General features: G+C 42.4%; 1 protein-coding gene across 3 annotated transcripts in view; it reads right to left on the reverse strand.

The window, feature by feature from the left end:
• Window positions 1-21,333, reverse strand: part of PTCH1 (patched 1) — an 83,606-nt gene that overhangs the window by 11,468 nt on the left and 50,805 nt on the right. For all 3 annotated transcript variants that reach the window (XM_083186868.1, XM_083186859.1, XM_083186877.1), the window contains 7 exons: window positions 20,776-20,901; window positions 18,434-18,552; window positions 16,946-17,348; window positions 15,960-16,269; window positions 9,141-9,283; window positions 4,153-4,333; window positions 2,796-3,076 (listed from right to left, as the gene is read on the reverse strand). In XM_083186868.1, coding sequence (XP_083042994.1) covers window positions 2,796-3,076; window positions 4,153-4,333; window positions 9,141-9,283; window positions 15,960-16,269; window positions 16,946-17,348; window positions 18,434-18,552; window positions 20,776-20,901 — 1,563 coding nt within the window. The remainder of the gene's footprint in view (window positions 1-2,795; window positions 3,077-4,152; window positions 4,334-9,140; window positions 9,284-15,959; window positions 16,270-16,945; window positions 17,349-18,433; window positions 18,553-20,775; window positions 20,902-21,333) is intronic.

Here is a 21,333-nt window from a genome sequence, read left to right on the forward strand (position 1 = left end):
GAAAAATACAAAAAGAAATATGAAATATGATGCAATTACAATACTATTAACCTACTACTTGCAGGTTCTAGCAACTTTAAACCTTGAGTCCATAGTTTTTTAAGTTTTATAGATATTACTAACAGTTCTACATTCATCCACAAGAGGGACTGTAAATATAACGTATGACCTTGTTCGCCCTCACATCTAGTATAACATATTCAAAATTTTGGGGGTGAAAACAATGTATTGGGAATAGGACAATTGACATTTTCAGGTTAAAGGCTTGAGGCCCCCATACACTACAACAATTTTGCATGACTTCAAGCGTTTCCGACCTTTTGGACATATCATTTGTAAAGTGTCAAATCATATGTGTTTTCCATCCAATCTGCGGTCCCGTGAGTGTCGGATAGTAGACCCTAGGTCACTTGTACTGCACCAATGATTTATCGGAATCAGATGGAAAAAGGAATGTTTTATTGCATATGTGAGTGAGTTTTGCCTGGCATTTCCAGTCGCTCTAGTCCAATAATCCAGACCATCAGAAATATCTTATGATACAATTGTATACCATAATATATATTTCATGCGATTTATCTTGGCTTGATTAAGCGCATGAGATAAAGCTAATGCAAAAATGACCCCAAAGTACAAAATCAGATTGAATCACTCCCGGAAAGGAAATTACAATGGACTTCAGGGTGGGACATATCATTGTAGTGTACGGGGCCCTTAAGATTAGTGTTGCTAAAGAAGAAGAAAACTAAAATCGGTGTCATATTACAGAGAGGCCTCAGCTTTTGTAAGGAGCCTGGATGGAGTGTTGTGGACAAAGCAAGCAGTGAAGGTTTCACTGTGGAAATCATCAAGGGAGCGAAGATAGAGAGTGGAAAAGTGTTTAGTTTTGGGTTTACAATGTCACACTACATTTGCTGTAGAAAGAGTACAAAAGTGGATCGAAAATTCATTTAAGGGTCTATTTATTAAGCTTTGGAGAGTGGTAAAGTGGAGATAAATAAAGTATTAACCAATTTGCTTGATATTTTTAAAAACAGCCTGTAACATGGCAGTTAGGAGATGACTGACTGGTACTTTATCGCTCTCCAAGGATTCGTAAATCGACCTCTTCGGGTCAAGACTCCATCATTTACAAACCACAAAGTCCTACTCCACCAGGCAGTTGCTTGGTTCTGAATTTGCACAAACATTTTCAAAGTTCATAGGTTTACTGAGCAAGATTATTCGTTTTGGAAGGAACATAGCAAGGTTTTTTACAAGCAGATGGGAAAGGTTCTTAGGGCCCCCATACATCCACATGTATGGTGATACTCTGATTCCCAATCTTGGGTCTAGGTACTGTGATGATGCAACATGTGGAAACATCCTAATTCCCTAAAATGGTTGAGAGCAGCAAATCACAGTTGCAACAAAGAATTTCCCTGATGTATCATTGATAGCGGTCAATCTACATTTCATAAATCGGCAGATCGAGGAAATGGCCGCCAGGCTTAGGCTGCCGGACGGGGTCCCGACAGTCGGGATCCCGACTGTTAAAACACTGATGGCCGGGTTCCCGACGGCCGTCGGCTATTTTCCCTCGTGGGGGTCCACGACCCCCATAGAGGGAGAATAGAATAGGTGGCGAGTGCAGCGAGCCCGCAAGGGGCTTTGTTGCGCTGGCCACGCTGTCTGAGACCAGGCAGTCGGGATCCCGACATCGGGATAATGACTGTCGGGATCCCGACTGTCGGTGAATCATACCACACCCCAGGCTTATGGGGCAATTTAGTGGCGTCAGTACCTTCCTGTGTACAGAAGCAAAACATTCTGATGCAGAATGAAGTAATAATGTCAAAGGTGTAGAGTTGCATGCTGTGACTCACAGCAGGAACCCAGTTCTGCATCAGTTCATATCTGGGGTCTTTGGGTCTAATCATACTTTCAATGGGACCGGTTTAGCACTTGGCAAATTTGTGCATTTCACGGTGCAGAATATGTTATGTGCGCACACCCCCCCCCTAGTAAATGACGCACCATTTCAGATCAAAGATAGAATCTTATTTTTTATTGATGTGCTTTTACTAAGTGATAGATGGGACATATGAATGTTTGCACAGTGGTCCTTTTATGGTTTTCTGCTTCACCTCACAATGCTTGAGACATTTTTTCAAAGATCATGAGTACAGTAAGTGTGTAATAGCGTACTCCTGCAAAATCAAGGTGCTCTGTAACTTCCATCCTCTTTCTACAAGATAGATAAAGGCTAAACGCATCGCCTAAAACGTGTTATGCAGAATTTTACAACTTCTATACAGATCAAAATGGCAAAAGAATTATATATATATATTTTTTAAAACATCATTTAAATTTTTCAAAAAGTTACATTAGGAAGATGAATTTTTTTTAAAGCTTACGCACAGCATGAGGAACTTTAATTTCCAAATCATCCAGATATTTGTAATACTTGTAACATATTAATAGGAAACTAACCTATGTGCATAAAAACACCATTTTCATGCACCATAGGTGACTTCTTTTAAGAAATGTATGTATTTTGATTAAATTAATGATAAAATTCTGTAAGTAAATAAAAAAAATTGTAGTATTGAATTGAAAATTCGGATTACGTTTTTAAGGTTACTCTGTAGCTGTGAGCCCTCCCTTCCCTTACCCGTCCAAGTCGAATAAACATATCATGAATGATGTAACATACTTTATTCCACCAGAGATCCAGACATAAACAAACCTTGCTGGCTGTAGCAAGAGCTATGCCGAAAGGAATTTGACTGCAACAAAGAACCTTATTAACTTACAATGATTCCAGCAGTCCAGGGGTTCAGCAGAAAAAGGGCACACACCAGGAATGTGCAAGCCAGAAGCACGCTGATGGACAAGAGCAGCCAGTGGCGGAGCCCGATGTATTGCTCCCAGAAGAGGAACGGGTAGCCATTAGGATAATTTGACACTCCCAGGCTGGTATAATTGTTGCAAATGTCTCTCACTTTCTCTATAGCTTCCACAAAATCTGAAGTTTCTCGTAGGCCATTGAGGTAGAACGGAAACTGGGCATATTCTATTGGCTCAGCTGCATGAACTGATGAAAAAATAAATATGGAGATCAATAATGTTAAACATATATCAGTAAAATAAACTTTTGTGCTGCTGGTGAAAACACAAACACAGAAGGACTATGTAAAGCTGTTGACAGTGACTGAGCCAGAGAAATATCTAAGAAGATGAAAAGGTCTTTGTTTTAGGAAATTTAGAACATATGATCATTTAATAGTCTGGGAACGTTGATTTTCCATGCTTCTTTTATCATGTAATGGTAACCCTAGATCTACCACAATAAGGGGGAAAATACACGATATATAAATTACAGTCAGTCATATTGCTTGCGTTCAGTTGCAGTCGCTGTGTGTTCCAGACCCTGCAGGGTCATTCAGCTGACTTGCTAAACATGATTTGCCCTATTATAATCTCAACTATAAATTTTCATTAAGACAAGACTTGGCTGGCTGCCACACGGCTCTAGGGTTCGGATACAGTAAAATACTTTTTTTGTCTACTTTTTGAGCCAATTGCATTTCTAAGACTGGAAAACCAAAAACCTTCAATGTCCCTTAGCCAAATCACAAGAGCAAGAACACAGGTGTGGCAATACAGAAGATACGCTTACAATTAGTAATAATATGGACAGGCATAGACATAGGAAACCTCATTCAGTACCGTATTAAAAACAAGAACTCCATAACTCTTATTTATGCACGCAAAACTATTTTAATTAGCCAACAAACTACAAACTTATAGACTATACAGGGATTCTTACATTTTTAAACAGAGCTTTTTGGGTAAATGAATACTTTTCTTTCAGGTGTGATTAAGATGAAATGTATAAACATTTTAAACCTCTGAACCTTTTAAAAATAATATTATGATTAAAAAGACTAATCGTTCAACACTTAGTATGCATGTTATTTATTTTTGGCAAAGTGGAAAAAGGCATGATGTTTTCCTTTAACAGAACATGTAACCGTAAAATGGCTGTCAAATTAAAATAGACCAGTCTCTGAAAGAGCGATAGATCTGCACAATGTCATGCTAAAACAGAGCCAGGATGGAGGAAGCTGATCATAAACAGTTTAAGGCTAGAGGCAAAGTCCTACTTACTTGTACTGGTTTCAGGCATGTAGTCTGCTCTGTCGTGTACCCACTCTGGAGGATGGGGGCGGATATTGGCCTGAGAAGCAGCATAGGCTACAGGGTCATTACTCACCCAGGCCGTTAAGTAGATGTAGAAGGCACTTGGATGAATGATCCCATCTGCATCCACCAAACGCTGTTTAGTCAACTGCAGAACAGACATAAGTGGAAAGTCGCTACATAAGTAAACTGGAGTTAATTTGGACAAAGCGCACAAAACTCTAGAATGCCAGAATAGTGGTTATTGATAGCATAGGAATAATGCACAGACGATAGTATGGGAATATTGCACAGTTTAGTGTTTTATCCAACTTAGGGGTCTATGTACTGGGATGCGTGTTAACCTAAAGAGTGTTGACCTTCCTTGGGTCGACCGAATGATCCATACCCTATGAACTAAGCCCTGGAAATAAAAAATGGATAAAGAGAAAGAGTACCAGCCAATCCACTCCTAACTGCCATTACAGGCTGTGTTTAAAAAAGGGACAGCAGGTGGTTGCTTGGTACTTAGGGGCAGATTTATTAAGCCTGGTTAAGTGATAAATTGGCTGGTGATAACACACTAATACCCCTTTCACACTTGCAAAAATATCCCGGGTTTTTGCACATGAACGCGCATCAACCGGGATATAGCTCAGTGTGAAAGGGTCTTGGGCTAATATCCCGTGTTCAGCATTGCGGGATTTCTACCCAGGTCCTGACCTGGGTAGAACACGGAATCGACACGGGATGAGGTCATTGTAAACGGGTATTCCGGGTCAGCGTGACCCAGATCCCGTTCACTGCAGTGAAAATGCGCCGCTGGGAGGTGCTGACACCTCCCAGCGCGGCCCCGGCCAAGCCTCCAGATGACGCCACCAGCCCGACTTCATTCCGGGTCGGGTGGCCAGTGTAGTGTCCCGGGGTGCATCCGGGAACGCATTCCCGGGTCTGCGAATGTGAAAGGGGTATAATCAGTACAATTGTACATGTAGACATCCCCTCCGACTCGATTCGCGGTCCCATGCGCATCGGATCGGAGTCAGGAGGTCAGACGGGCTGCACATAAAAGATTTGCTAAATCTTATGTGCAGCCCGGAGCCGGGCAGGGGAAGATGCTGCCAGGCAGCACCAGCGGCAGGAGAAATGGAGCCCTTTAAAAAAAAAAAAAAGCCACACAAATGAATAGGAAGCCATTGATTGGTCTCAGCCAATCAGTGGCTGCCCATTCATTTGTATGTTCCCGCTGGCACATAAAGTGCCTAATCGCACGTGATCCCTCCCAGGGAGCTGCCTGGACAATCAGGTCAGACTTGTCCTTAGGACAAGTCAGACTAATGTATGGGGGCTTTTAGTTGCACACAACTCCGCATTATGTGCATGGAACCAAGTACTTGCAAACACAATTAAAGACAACCACAATGTGCTTGAACATATCTTGGGTACAGCACACAGGTGTATCTATAATGGATGCAGTGCATCCTTGCCTAAATGACCCTCTCCATGAGGGAGAAAATGCTCTGGTTACTTATGTAATAGCCAGACGCCCAATTTACATACATACAGCACCGTAGTGAAATCGCATCTCATGTAATGCGATTTTCCTATGCAATTTATTCATTGCTCTCTGGCCTTGGGCGGTGCGATGAAATCGCATCGCACCTCCCACAAAATCGCATGCAATTTTATAGGGTGCGATGCCATTTAATGTACTATAATGGGATTTAGGCACCCCCCACTATCCACGCCACCGCGAATCGTGGCGAGCGGGGTTAACACATGAATAAATTACATAGGAAAATGGCATGCGATGCGATTTTTTTTTTTTACACAGAATTGCCCACTAATCAAATAGCCTGGCTATTACAGAAGTACCATGCTCTGTTCGTGGACTTCCCTGGTAATGTAGGATTGCCATCACCTGTGGGGAGATAGGTAATTGATAAGAAAGGCGTTTCACCACAGGTGATGGCAATCATACATTACCAGGGAAGTCCAGGAACAGAGCATTTTCTCCCGCATGGAGAGGTTCAGGTAGGCAAGTATGGTGCAGTGTGTGCTGTGCTCATGGGACCCAGAGTCCAGGAAGGCCAACACCACACCCATATTTAATTATGTAGATCTATAGAGTCCTGTGCCAGCGCTGCTGATGCTAGAGAAATTACTTGGAAAATGGTGTGGCAAAAAATGTTCCTGGTGATTTGCATATGCGCACTAGAGAGGAGTCTCTGGAAACAGGATGGACGCCATGTCACCGGAGACCTGCGCAGAGCTCACACTGCCGCAGAGAAAAGGGGGGCTACCAAGAGGAGCATGAACAAGGGTCTATTCCTCCCTTTAGTCACCCCTGGAACAACACACTGTTATATGCTATAGAAAAGATATCAATTAGAAAAAAACTCAAAAAAAAAAAAAAAAAGGCAGCCATCACCGGTACTTAATGTTCTCAAATTCAGTATGAACATCAACATGTCTGAGACAGGGCCTCTGGCTCGGAGAGGACTATAAACCAGGCTCCTTGCTTTAGATTACTTAATTGTATATGCATTTATACATACACACACAGTGACAGATATGCTTTATTCCTGAATGTCCACTTTAAGTGAATACTTCTGAAAGTAAGGGGTAGAGCCATATGATGTTGATTTGTTTTCTTAAACAAAAATGATAAACATCTCTGCTTTTTAATTACACTTGAAGTGAACCGAATGGCAATGGATAAACAGTAACTGCATTCCAAAGAAATATGACTCCCCATCTAACAAAAACATTTCTCTTTTCTTTCCCTCTTCCTCTGGTAATTACACTAGCAAGCCTGTTCCATTCTTAAATCCTAGCCCCTCCTGATGGACCAGCGTGTTCAACAAATGTCTACAGCTGTGGGGGTGATGGTGGCTCAGGGAGGGATAGCCAGGCTACAGAAACGGTTTCCAAAAACAAAGAAATGCAAAAAAAAAAAAAAAAGAAGACCTGGAAAACATCTCCCTGCACGTCTTGGTGCAGTTAACCTATGCTGTTAACAGTGAAGGAAATGCCACCCAGTAAATGAAGGGGAGCAATAAAAAAATAAAAAAATCATACATCTGTATATAAATTTATCTTTTTTTTTTTTTTTACATGACATGGTTATTTACCAAATTGCCCATTACTTATTAGACCGTCTGCTTTCCTATAACCCTTGAACTACTGTCCATTGCCAACATTACCACCACCAGTGTGGTCAAAGAGAGAGAGGCATGATCATTCATCCACTATGTTTAAAGCAAGTCTACAGCATAAAAAAAAAAAAAAAAAAAAACCTGGCAAAAATCCACGCTAAGGTCTTTTGAATGAAATGAGAAACAGTGACAGCAGCACAGTTCTCTTATTCTTGCCCCCAATGAATTGAAGTATCTGGAGTTAATTAATCGTCTGGAGATGGAATAACAGCGTGTCTTCAAGATGTGTCTGGCAGAGTACAGTACATCTCTACTGGAGGACCACTCCTAGGAGAGATTTCATCACAATCCTTTGCATACAATCCCACATTGGACGTTTACGTAATTATTCTAGCAGCAATAATTACAGGACTGCAGCAGTACTCTTTCAAAATATTATTCATCCATTCACCTTAAGTAAGAGATATCCGTGTCAGAAAGTAGAGGCGGGCGTCTGTACATATCTCATAAATGGAGCGGATTCAGAGCAAAGAAAAAATAGCAACAAGGTTCGCAGTGCTGCATTGGGTGCCACACTCCCTATGGGCTGAACTAGCCACACTGGAAAGAGGTTTTGCAGCCACGCACTATTTCGGCTAGAGCTATCCAATTACCGGTCCTTTTCCTTCCATGGTAAACCAGAATGTAATGTGCTTTAACGCAGATGCCGGGACAGGTTTACGGGGCTATGTGTTATGTTTGCAACAGCCGCAATATAAGCAGAAAGCCCTACTTACTGCAGATCCCAGCCTGGGATCTGGGTACACACTGGGGGTGGTGTGACAAAACAAGACAAACTTACATTTAACATGCAAAATGAATGGATATATAAATCCTCCTTGGATGATAAGCAATGTCTCTTGCAGTTAGCTTTTTTTTTGCTTAGGTTTCAAAAAGTCAGTTTGCGCTTCAGTATCTGTGCACTGAGATGGTAGGTATTATATCCAAATTGTAGTGCTTACCAAAGTGCTGTAGTGGCTGAAGAAGGTTGGATCCCATACAGGACTGTGCAGGACACCGCACACCACCTACTTGGGAAGTCTGCCGGCAGACCCTCAGCCACTACAGCACTCTGGTATGCACTACAATTTGGATATAATACCATCAAACTGCACTGTAATCGCAGTTTAAGAGAAACATCACTACCATTGGTCATGATTTTCCTCTGCGACTGCAGCCTGAGTGGTGCACATACACTACCATCCGACTCCCTTGAAACGTCTGGGAAAGTCCAGAATCGCATGCCGGTCAGGGCAGCAGGTCGGACCTCTGCCTCAGGTTTGATGCGCACAGGACCGCTCATTGGACCCGAGGAGGACATCACACGCATCAGATTTGGGCCGATTTCTCATCGATCGGGTGAAATGGGTCCAAATCGGATAAGTGTATGGACACCTTAAAAATACTCAGGCTGCCTATCACAGGGAGGCTTACAAGGCTAAGGAAAATGTGCACAGTCCCTGGCCTGGCTACTCCCGGAAAACATGGGAGTCATGCCCCGGTTTCCAGAATGCCAGCCACCATCGCACCGCCCTGCAAATTCCTCTGACGGTCAGTGATGATCGCATTATAATAATGCAAGCGCATATGCGACCCCTGCTGAATCGCCACATTGTACAATAATATAGAAAATATAACTCATGTGCTGAAGGCATTCATCATTTAAAGAATTAACACAATGAACAACAAGTTATAACTGTATCTGTGTCTACACGTCAAGCAAAAGTTCACAGATATAATTTCTGAAATGAAACATGGATAATGTTTGCGGTGTCTTACCTGACTGAAGTCAATAGGTTTATCAGAGTTGCCGGTCTGTATTAATAATTTGTAGGCAAGAACAGCATCATCAGAGCCATTTTTGTAATTGTTATAAGTAATTTTCCCAGCTTCCCATTCTCTGTCAAAGGTGTCTTGTAATCCTAATAAGGAGGGAAAATGAGGAGTCAGCAACCAAAAAAAACCTAACATTTTTGATTCAGATTATTAAGAGTTCAATAAAACATACAGTATATTAATGATTCATCCAACGATCTCATACTCTCTTATAATGTTTAAGAGACCGACACACTAACAAATAACTTAAAAGGTATTTTGAGCCAATCCCTGTCACATATAGGACATAAAGGAAACCAATACTTGAGACTTGAGACTCTGGAACCGATCCTTTTTCTCTCCCCCAAAAAGTGGGGTGATTTATGTATTAACAGCCTGCATTATTTATTTATTTATTTATTTTGAAAATGAGAACAAGCTCTAAATTTAACTTGTAGACCAGTGGTTCCCAAACTGTGTGCCGTGGCTCCCTGGGGTGCCTTGGGACACTTGCAGGGGTGCCCCAGGTTGGTGGTCCAAATCCAATTTATTTATGGTTAATTATTTATGGGCAAAACCAGTGCTGGAGGCTGCCAATCATAAAATGTGTACAAACAGAAGCAAATCCTGTCCTTTACCACATAACTGACCCTAAGAATCGCATATAAACCCAATCTAATTCATTGTTTTTGGGCCTAGGGGTGCCGCGAAAAAATTCTGATACGCTAGGGTGCCGTGATTCAAAAAAAGTTTGGGAACCCCTGTTGTAGACCTATGCTGAAAACTCAAAAAAGATACACAGCTGCATTATTTTTTGTAGCGTCATGGAAATGCGAGGGTATTCTGCGCCAACTGATATTACGCCTAAAAGATGCAAGTGAACACAAAACAAATGTTCCTCTCTGCACACAAGGCTGGTTCGGGCAGCCAACAGAATCAGGCAGGGCTGACAATTTATTTGCGGTACGCCCGTAGCATTCACAAAAGAAATTCAGCGCAGATACAAGAGGCCAAGGTTACTCTGGCAAACTGACTTCTAGAACAGAATTTTCTAACAGACATTCTGATTTTATAAAAAGGTGCCCATACACAGCGAGATTTTTCTCATGCGTTTTGAACTATATCGCATCGGATTGCATGCAATTTGTGTGCAATGCAATTAGAAGACCGTACAAAATGTGCAGCACATACTTTTTGGACTGTGCGATTAGATGCCGGCGGGAGCGCGCATCGCACGGTGTATGGACACCTTTACTCACTGTTCCCCAAGTGCTTTTGCTATAGACGTAATCACTGTTTTTCAGCATGATGATCTTCCTCAACTGTTCATGTTTCAAACCAATAATCTCCTTCATAGAGGTTACAGCGGTAAGTGACCAGCCCCTCACTGATGACATATTTTGGGTCGTTCTGGACACTCGCTGAAACAGAAAACCTAGGATTTTCTTTTTTGCTATTGGTGATTAATCTCAAGAGCTTAAAATCACATAATATAGCATTGTATTATTTCATAAGATAGCATCACGGACACTGGGGGGCTTGTAGATCCTTGGTCTAAATCACTTAGCCTCTGACACCTTTGTTTAGAATGGGACATCTTTCCATCTGCATCTGTTAGCGGTGCCTTACAGACTGATGGGAGGATGACAGCTGTGCACCAGGAATGCAATAAATGCAACATTCCAGAAGTGTGAATGCCTTTACTAGGAAAGGTGCTGGGGCTTCTCCTGTGTTAAAACATTTGAAAATTCTTAGTGTATTTCCCCTGTGAGTAAGTGATCACTGCTACTTCTGTTAATCATCCTCATTTTCAATAAAATTCCTGCGCGCCCAGAGTAGTGACATCTGCTAACAGTTAGCTATTGCATTTATTTATAAATTCAAATTTATGCAAAAAAAAAAAAAAAGGATGGATGTGCTGCACAAGCTTAAATTGTAGCAAAAAAGCTGTCATTTGTTCTAATGGAAATCACTAGTATTCCCAGGATTGGCATCCCTAGTTTGCAGGTGTTTCCCTGTACCCACCCCCACATTTACTTAAATTGGTGGGTGGCCGGAAGTTGAGTGGGTCCGGAGGTGCCTCCAGGCACGTGCACCACCTCCTCAGTAGCCGGAGGAGAGCGGGCGGGTGCTGGTGGGGGGGGAGGGGGCGGTGAAGGAGTAGGGGCGTGCGGGCAGGCAGAAGGGGTGACAGCAGAGTGGGCAGTTTGGACTGTGCAGCGTGACCATTTACTGTCACGCTGCACAGGCCACACCCCGGGGTCAGGAATAGTTTGGCAGCATCTGAGCCAGTGCTCAGACGCTGCCCGGCATTAGACTGATCTAATCCAAAATCCTGGGATTGGAGTGAAATACCAGACTTTTTGGGGCCAAAACCTGTGATCCCGCCGATCCCGGGATTGGCCACCCTAATCCCTATCACATCGATATGTCGAGTCGGACACGGGATCTAGATCTTGGGTCAGGTGCCTTCATATTAAACCTGGGTTGCCCATTATACAGAGCACGGTCTGGGTTTAACGGTCTTATAACCCGGTTTGAACTGCTGGGTTGGTCGACTTGCCGCTTTGGTACTTCCACACCGCAACTCGGGTTGAAATTTCAGCTAGCCGGGTCCTAGTTGTGGTGTGAAAGGAGTACAGCTGGAAAGTCCACTCATACAAGATGTACGGCCAAAGCTAGACAACAACACTGGTCGGCAGGAATGGGAAAACTGGGAGGATTTATCGAATACGCATTAACTGTACTGAGCTACTGTCCAGCAGGTTAAAATATAAGGTTTGTGAGGCGAAAAGCAAGAACTAATAAAAATGCTTCAATTTTGGGGCTTCAAATAGCATCTCAGCTGCTTCGTGAGCACAGTGTGAGTGAACACAATTTTGTCAATTTGTTCCATCTGTTCAACTTGTGCAGCAAATACAAGATGTGGGATCTGTTGCCAGCATGTGTAAAGATCACAGCCAACATCTATTCACTCTCAACTGCTCCTTTCCGCTCTGCCATCCTGTAAGGGGGAGAGGGAAGAGAGAAGGGAGAGCACGGTGAGAGAGGGAATTCCTCTCAACCACCAGGCAAAGGCAGGCAGGTAATTTGGAGCACGTTTCACACAGGAAGCCATAGTTTGCCACTGCGAAAGTAAATATCACAATCCACAGTCCAAGAGAGAAGGGAGAATGGGAGGAGGACACAGAAAACACCCAACACCTGTAGGCCACTTACTAGAAATGCGCTATTCAAAAAAATCATTAAGAACTAATCAATCAATCAATCATCACCAGATGTGTGCAGACAGGCGTGTATACAGGTAAAGCTTATGGGAGCAGCTGTACAGACAGAAATTACAGCACAACTGAAAAGCATTGGAGGGAGGGAGGCATGGGTATAAAACAGCACAGGTAGGTTGCATGCAAAATAAAAAGACATGTATGCACACAGTATGTGGTCGCTGGGTCGACAATGTCTAGGTTGGCACTCCCTATATCAACCACTAATGGTGAACAGTGACTAGGTCTACACCTAAGAATGGTAGAGATAACCTAGCAGCGAGCCATGTGAAGGGACGCGGTACACTTATACAGTGCCCATGTCGACAAAGAAATAAAAAACCGTGATAACATCATGTCGACCTGGTTTAGTTCTACGATGTGGTGCAGACTTAATCTAATTTATTACACCGCAGATGAGCGTCTGAGGCGCACACCCGGCAGTGTAGGACAACCGATCAGACCACACCGCATCGCAGTGAAAGTGTGGCGGGTGTGAGACGCTCATCTGCGGTGTAATAAATTACATCAAGTCAGCACCACATCGTAGAACTAAACCAGACCCATTACAGCATTTGGGACCCCTGCTGTGATTTCCAAGTCCCGGCAACGCAGCGGAAAACAGCAGCAATTCAAACTAAATACATTGCTCACACGGCAAGTAAAAACTGAAATACTATAGTATTGAAGTTGGTCAGCATTTCATAGGTGTGCTATATATTTTTAGCGATTTACAATTAATTGAAACTTTTAAGATTTATTTTATTGTACATTACACTATGTACTATACTTAATTGATATTCGGTGGCCACCGCATCAAGTATATAAATGGTGATTTTTATATTGTGTAATTTTGAATAAACAATTTTTTATTGAAGCTTGTGATTCAGTGCATGGTATAATAATTATACTAGTTAGCGCAGTGCTTCCACAAACAAATCCAATGTCGGTATGTTGACCATTCATAGGTGTTCACCTAGTCACTGTCGACCATTAGTGGTTGACCTAGACATGGTCTATCATCTATACCATAACCATGCACACGGAGTCAGATGTACTAAGCTTCAAAGGACGACTCCTGTCAAAAGAGTTGCCCTTTGCAAAGCCGTGAGCGCCGAGTGAGAGGGTGCCCGCGGGTCCCTCTCACCTGCTATACTGGGTGCAGGGATTCCCGGGCTCCTCCTCCTCCCTGCACCCAGAAGGGGGAAGTACTGCTGCTAGGGAGGAGGAGGTCACTGGGTCCAGGCAGAAGAGCAGGAGGCTGCACTGACAGCAGGTGAGGGGGGATGCCCATAGGATTCTAAAGTGTAACGCCAGAAAAAGCTGGCGTTACCCTCTGTGTTGGAAATGTGGCGATCCCTCGTTGATATATATGAACATTTGATAAAATAAAAAAAAAAATTAGAAAACTGGGTTTTTACAGCATTTTTCGTTTGATACATCCCGGCCAAAAAGTGATAAAGTGGAGAGTGATAAACTATCAGCAATCCAGCTCCCTTCATTTTTTCAAATACAACCTATAACATGACATATAGGAGCGCATTGGCTGGTAGTTTATTACTCTCCACTTCCGGACCTTAAAAGAGTGGAATATCAAGAAAAGTGACATATCTATACTAACTATGCCACGACACTGTCAGCCATATTGGACTCACAGGAAATACCTTCTATCAGGCATTACTGCATTATAAACATGAAAACCTGCTCTGAATTATTACATGAACAAAACACAAGCTACACACCATGTTACACATTCTTTATACAAAGATGAACTAGGTTTGCATTCATAAAACAACGACTTGCTCAGCACCAATCTAGCGAGCCACTTTCTAAGAACTTCCAGTTACTACCTAACAGCTGCAGAAATAATCAGTATACTGTTTCCCAGATGGAAAGCAGGGGAGCTCAGGAGATGAAAAGATACCAGATTGAAAATAAATATAAAATTACAATCAGAGCACAAAAAAAGAAATCAGATGGAAGGGAGATGTTATCATTTTTATGGAATGCAATTACACTGCTACAGTTGCTTAAACATAGTTTAGTTTGATATGGCCTTTTATAAAAAGAAGGAGGGAAAAAAAAGTACGTAGTGTTTTCTTTAACCCAGAGCTGATGCCTCTACACATTGTAAATCTTCCCTGGCAGTGAAAGGCCTAAAACAATAAGACTAGTAAAAACTTGTGCAACTCTGAGAACAATGAGGCATGTCTTAAAGAGATTACACACAGAGATCTACCCACCGGAGAATGTGACCAGAAATCTAATACCACCCAGGTCTAGCTAGCCACAAAACCACAACTGACACGTACAGCACTCCCCATAAATTACCCAACAAAGACCTAGACACCAACCAAAATATGCATCAATCCACAGTAATTACACATCCCAGAAATCCTCACTTTCCTCTTTCACATTCTGCTGTTTAGAACGCCACTTCATTTGATTAAATAGCAATTGTTTCTGATATTTACAATAATTTAGGGTTTTAAGAAAAAGAAAAATCACAAAAAAGTCACTTAAATTCAGCAAACTCATCCTTATAAAAAAAACAGGAGAGAATTCTCCAAACAACCTGGCTTATTTTCAATATCATACTGGCAGACTAATACATTAATACGAACACCATCAAATTGGTTTATAAATGCTAGTCGACCTGCTTTGTTAGTAAGGAGTGCAATCCATTGTTGCTCTGTCCTTACCAAAAAGAACGCTTCTAAAACTCTAGATAAACAGCAATCCCAACTGGGAGATCTTGTTGGCTAAAATGTTGGTGTAATGCAATAGGAGTCCAGCAGCCGTGTAGGATACTTCCCTAACACAAAGGTTTTTTAAAGGGGTAAACATTTACAAGGTTGGTCAATGGGGCCTACACAATGGGTGATTTTAGGGTATTTTCTAAGTGATCTGGCTGGATTGCTTATGCTTAGAAAATGCCCCTACATCGCTCTGTGTGTAGGGGCCATAGTGATGGGTGGCACCACGTGTCGCTATCACATGGTGATTAATATTCTGCTTGCAGGATAAATCTAGTGAGATCGCCGGTTAGGGCCAGTGGTTTCACCAGAAAAAACTGGCCCTTACCAGACCTGGCCCTTACATCGCTGTGCAGTGCTGTGTACTGAGCGATCTACATTACTCATATCGTTCAGTAGTGTCGCCCATTGTGTAGGCCCCATAAGTCTATTGGCCGGGCCTTGCAGTTTTCACACTTTAATGAAATAGACACAAGTATGGGTGCTGCCGAGTCCTAGCTTCACTTGAAGGGGCAAAAGTGGGCTGATTCACTTGCCGGTGATTGAATACCCCCCAAAGTCATTTGCAATTATTTATCAGATAATGATTTTACTAAACCAGATGTTATGATTTTAAAATAGCAAGTAAATCGCCATTTGGTGAATAAACTAAGCATAAAATAAGCATGAAAATGAGGTTTGCCAATTCACTAAGAAATACTGACATCCCAGACACATTTGGCAGCGTAATTGCATATCTTCCAGATATTGCTGTATTGCCTTACCTTGCAGCCAGTCTCTAAAATAATGCAGCCACATTTTTGGTAGCTGTTGGTCATCCTCTAGCAGAACATACTTGACGCTGACAAAACTCTTATGCAGGTCATACAGCAAGCGCTGGGAGCGAGGATAATCCGCTTTCTGGGTCACCACATACATGTGGTAGAAAGAGAAGTATTTAAACTGTGTTGCAAAGAAATCATATTCCTGGGTGTCACGAGGAACAATATCCGTGAGATCCAAACCATCTCGAATGCACGTAGTGCCATACAGGCTGACACCAAGCAAGGCCAAGAAAAAAAATATAACCACAACCTGTAAAGGAGAGAAAAATGCAATTAGTGCCAAATCACCAGAATTTAGGCCACTTCATAAAGATGTAAAGAAACCAACTTTCACCCATTCTCATATTTTCCATACACACATATACATCTCTTATATTTTTTTTTCCATGCATTTAGTGACAAAATATAACTTATATTTAGACTGCTTTATGGACCTCCAAGGGACAAGTGCAGGTGCAGTGACCTCATTACCACACTGCCCTCAAAGTTCAACGCTACCTATCATATCATTGCTCAGAGATAGTCAGGGCAATAATGATCCACTCACACTTCAGATAGGAAAGATGAGGGTGGGACATTTCTAGAGTCTCCTATTGGGCAAGTCCACTATGCAATAATGTGACAACTGCTAAAACTTTGTATGGTCATAATTGCATTAAATTGATACCTTTGGGTTTTATTTATATTTTTACATTCCAACACAACAATTTGTATTATGAGGGAAAATAATCAGCTTTGGCATTTCATATCATCTTTTATGAAACTTAGGTTCAGTAGGTTTTACTTTAAACCAGTGTTACCAGCCAATGTGTGATTACTGAATCACTAACTCCTCTATTAGTATTCATTTGTAAAGTAACACATGGGAAAAGTAGAAAGCTGGCTTTATACATATAATATTGCACTGTATTAGTTGAGGTAAATACCTTTGTTTTTGGCTTCAAGAGAAAAGGGGCATAATGCTTTTCAGCAAATGAGGAAAGTGTCCATTTTGCACAGTGAGGCTCGAGGCAGTGAAGGCCTGACGCATTGAACTGGGAAAGTAGGTCCCCTGTGGAACTTGTGCCATCTGGACTCGGACTGCCGGTATCATGGGGCAGGGAGACTGCTGGCTGCACAGAAATCTCAGACAGAGGCTCTGCTGTGGTGTAGTAGGACTGGGTTCGTGGGTCATACTCTGTCCGCAGCTGGACTGTAGACTGCATGGTGATTTGTGTCTCATGAGCGAAGCTGTGACTGCTGTAGGATGGAGGAGGTCTATAGTGGGTATTGTCATTGTTGTCCATGTATGCTTGAGGTTCAATCTGAATCACTCTGCTAGCACAGGGACTGAAAGAAATAATAATGACATTAGCATTAATGGTGGTGTCCCTTTAGAAGTTCCAGCACATCCTTAAATACCTATTACTGTACATTGTGGACAATATTTTTTCTATGTGCTGCTTGTTAAGTATATAACATTCCGTCAATTTACCATTTTATGTTCTTGCATCTAACATGAAATAGGACATTTCTGGGATGTGACAATATATGTTCCATATAGCAGAACAAAATGGGAGTCATTGCGCTCCCATTTTCCCAAATATGTAAAACTGGTACTTGTTTCCTGGCACGGCGCCCAGATTTTCTACGTATGCTAACGTAGTGAAATCGCATTGCATCGCATGCGCTTTTTGCAGGACATGCGATTTTCCATATTTTCAGATGTATGATATGGCTGGTGTAAATGTGTTCCTAAAACACCCCCACTATCCACGTCACCCCGAAGCATGGCGTGCGGCGGCAGAACGAGTCCTCCGACTTTTTCATACCCCCACTATCCACGTCGGAGTGGAGTTGATATCATAGTGTGGCGAGCGTCGCGAGCCACCGAGCCCGAAGCGTGGCGAGCATTACTTTACATGTATTCCGCGTCCCCTCGCGGGGCTCGCCACACTTCGGGCACGATGGCTCGCCACTCTGTATAAAATCAACTCCACGCCGACGTGGATAGTGGGGGTATGAAAAGGTCGGAGGACGCGTTCCGCCGCCGATCGCCACGCTTTGGGGTGGCGTGGATACTGGGGGTGACGCAATGGCATAGTAAGCACCCATCACATCACATGCCATGGGTGCTTATACAATGAAATTTCGCATTGCATCGCATTTGGTGCCATGCGATCCTATGCGATATTTCATTGTATAAGCACTCCTGTGCACTTAATATGGACATCGCATCGTACAGCACTATACACGGTATGCGATGCGATTTTCCTATGCAGAATAGCCCACTAAGCTATTTGCTTAGTGGGCGCCGTGCTAGGAAGTACCGTAAAACTTTATTAAAACAAGAACAACCCAGTTCTGTGAGGCACAACAAATTTATCTTTCTCATAGTTCAGTCTGTGCATCAGATGTTGAGGAAGGAGGCTTACCTGCTAAAACAGCAGAAGATATCAAGCCTGCGGTCTCTTCTGCGATACAAATCCATGCTTAAGATGGCAGGAAAGATCAGTAGAACCATGGCAAAGTTGAACACCACCACAACAGCAGCCTGAAGGACACAGGACAGTATTAACACCTACTACTAATTTATACGGCCTACTATACAAGCTAAATACTCATACACTGAGGTACAACATGGCAGAGCATAATAAAAGAGAAGCTAGCCAAACAAAATATAACAATCCAGTTTAGATACACTTATTTTGCACCATAATTGTTGAACATCCAATGCATTTCTCCTCTAAATGTTCTGTATGACTACACAAATTTATTTCTTATGTAAATAACAAACCAAAAAAAGAAAAAGGAGAATCATAACGCAAACACAATGTTATTTTTTTCTGCAATTACTAGGGAAACCGGCATGAAACGAGAAGCCCACCACGATTGTTGCAGCAAGAGATCAGATGTGATCTGCCAGACTATACAAGACTTTCCTATTTGCTCACATGTAAAGTCTTTGCAAGGTTTCACTGTTGCAGGGTTTGAAAATCTGGAGCTTTCTGCCTGTAACTGAGAAGAATGGGAGGTCTGTGCTAGAACTACCCAGGGAAAAGCTAGTATGCCTTCACAGATGGGGCCCTGCCCAAGGTATGTGTGTTTTCTTTGCCATTCCTGGCAGACCACACAGGGAGAGTGGGTGTACTGCATAGCTTGAAGTGATGAGCAAATGAGGACGCCTGTCAGCTAGAGCTCCACATTACAGCTGCTCCTCAGCAACTCCCTACTTTATCCAGCTATTGTGCAAAGCCTCTTTTTATCCAACATATGACTCCAACATTACCTATTATCTATTCAAGGCAGGGGTTGGGAAAGGTGACAAGAAGCACTAAGGAAGAGACCAAAAAGAATAAAAAAGAAATAAAAATAAGCTGCCAATTTCTCTTTCTGAAAATATTTTTTTTAACCCTTTGAGTACCAACGTTGCTATGAGTGATGTGCAAAATATACGCTAAAAATGCCAGGGTTGAAGTCAAGGAGCATGAATCACTTTAGTTATTGTCAGCAAATGATCTTAAGGTCTAATTGAAGTTTTGTTAAGTTGCTGTGAGCGATGCTGGAATTTTTAGCAGCTATTTTGCACAGCTGTCACAGCAACGTTGGCCCTGAAAGGGTTTAAATAAAAACATTCTACAGAATAAAAATAAAATAAAAAAAGCACCAAAAACTACTGTAAAAGCACTTATTTTCACGCGGCTTTAATTTTCTCGTTTTTGCGCCGCGCAAAATAACACACACACACACACACACACACACACACACACACACCCTCGGTTCTATTTACAGCAGGTACAGTTGATAGTCACAAAATTTTCAACTCGCGAAATCGCCGATTTTGTCATTATCGCGAAAATTACTGCTCGCGAAATTAAGTGCTTATACAGTAAATAAAATACATAAGCACTACAGTCAGGTCAATTAGTGATATAGAAAAGTTTTTGAATGCAAAATTTACAAAATTGTTTCTTAGATTTAAGTCATCAACAGAGGATACAAATTAAAAATAAAGTGTTAATTCTAAATGGGATTTCTTAATATTTAGATATACTATGCAGATTCCCTTATGAAATTCAATACTGAATGCCATTAAGATTACATTATTGATTGGTGGGTTTATTAAAATATGGCCAGAAAAAAAACTGTTAAGTTTCAGAGTACAAAGCTGGATATACATCTGAAGATTAAAGGGGGTAGTCAATCACCCGCCGCTATTGCAGACAGCGCGCCCCCCCCCCCCCCCGACAGCATTGAACAGGGATCTCAGCAAAACAGGCCCGACTTTAGAAGCAGTCAGGCCCGTTCTGCTGAGAATGGCCATGGATTAGTGATGTTCCCGGCCGCAGCTCGACGATCCACCGCCGTATCTCACGATCACACCCCTTTTTCGGTGTTCAGCAAGTGAGCCATTGACTCCCGTCTGACGATTTTACGTCAAGCCGCCCGAGAACGGGACAGGGTTACGGCTGTCGGGCCAGCAAGACAGTTGTGACCCTGGATTGAATATCCCCCTAATTGTCCGATCTGGCTGGTTGGAACAAAAATCTCGTGATTTATGGGAGCAAATGACGGTTCACCATTGGCTTTGAAATGCTGAAAAACTGCCAAAAACAGTCATTCAGATAGTACCAGATTTTTGTTCCAACCGGCCATGTCTGACAATAAATCTAATGTATGGCCAGCTTTAGACTACATGGCAAAAGAAAAATTTCTAAAAACTATGAATATGTTCACAGAAATCATTTTGAACTCTTTTTAGGTTAACATTTCTTACCTGGAGGGAGAAAGCTCTGAGTGCAGGGATAGGAATCAGAGCGGCCATAAAGAAGGCGGTCACATTGCTGATAGAGGTCAGGGCAACACTCGCCCCTGTCCTTTTTAAGCATTCACCGGTTCTATCCTGTGGACAAAATCATACACTAATGTTAAATCATACCAAAGCATATCAAAAACAAATAATGATCACTAAAATATCTAAAAAATCAGACCACCAGAGATGGTCGCTGATGAAAGGGAACCTCTGCCGGGGGAGCCGCAGAGGTAATCAGCTGGTCGCAGGAGCAAGCTCCTGCGACCAGCGATTAGAACTGGGCTGAAAACGGGAGCGCGCACCTGGCGATTTATCACCGGGGCACACTCCAATCACTGGCAATATGGTCGCCAGCGACCATATTTCCAGCGATTTCAGCCCCTATCGCCCCCATGTGTACACAGCTTAAGATTCTTCCACAAGGGTTGCTGTGGTACATTTAGTGCCACGAACCTCCTTATGTTGCCGCCATCACAGGATCGTGGTATCACACAAAAATTAAATAAACACATTTATTCATTT

The sequence above is a fragment of the Crinia signifera genome, chromosome 1 (assembly GCF_055691185.1).
Source record: "Crinia signifera chromosome 1, ASM5569118v1, whole genome shotgun sequence".
NCBI classification, from domain to species: Eukaryota; Metazoa; Chordata; class Amphibia; order Anura; family Myobatrachidae; genus Crinia; species Crinia signifera.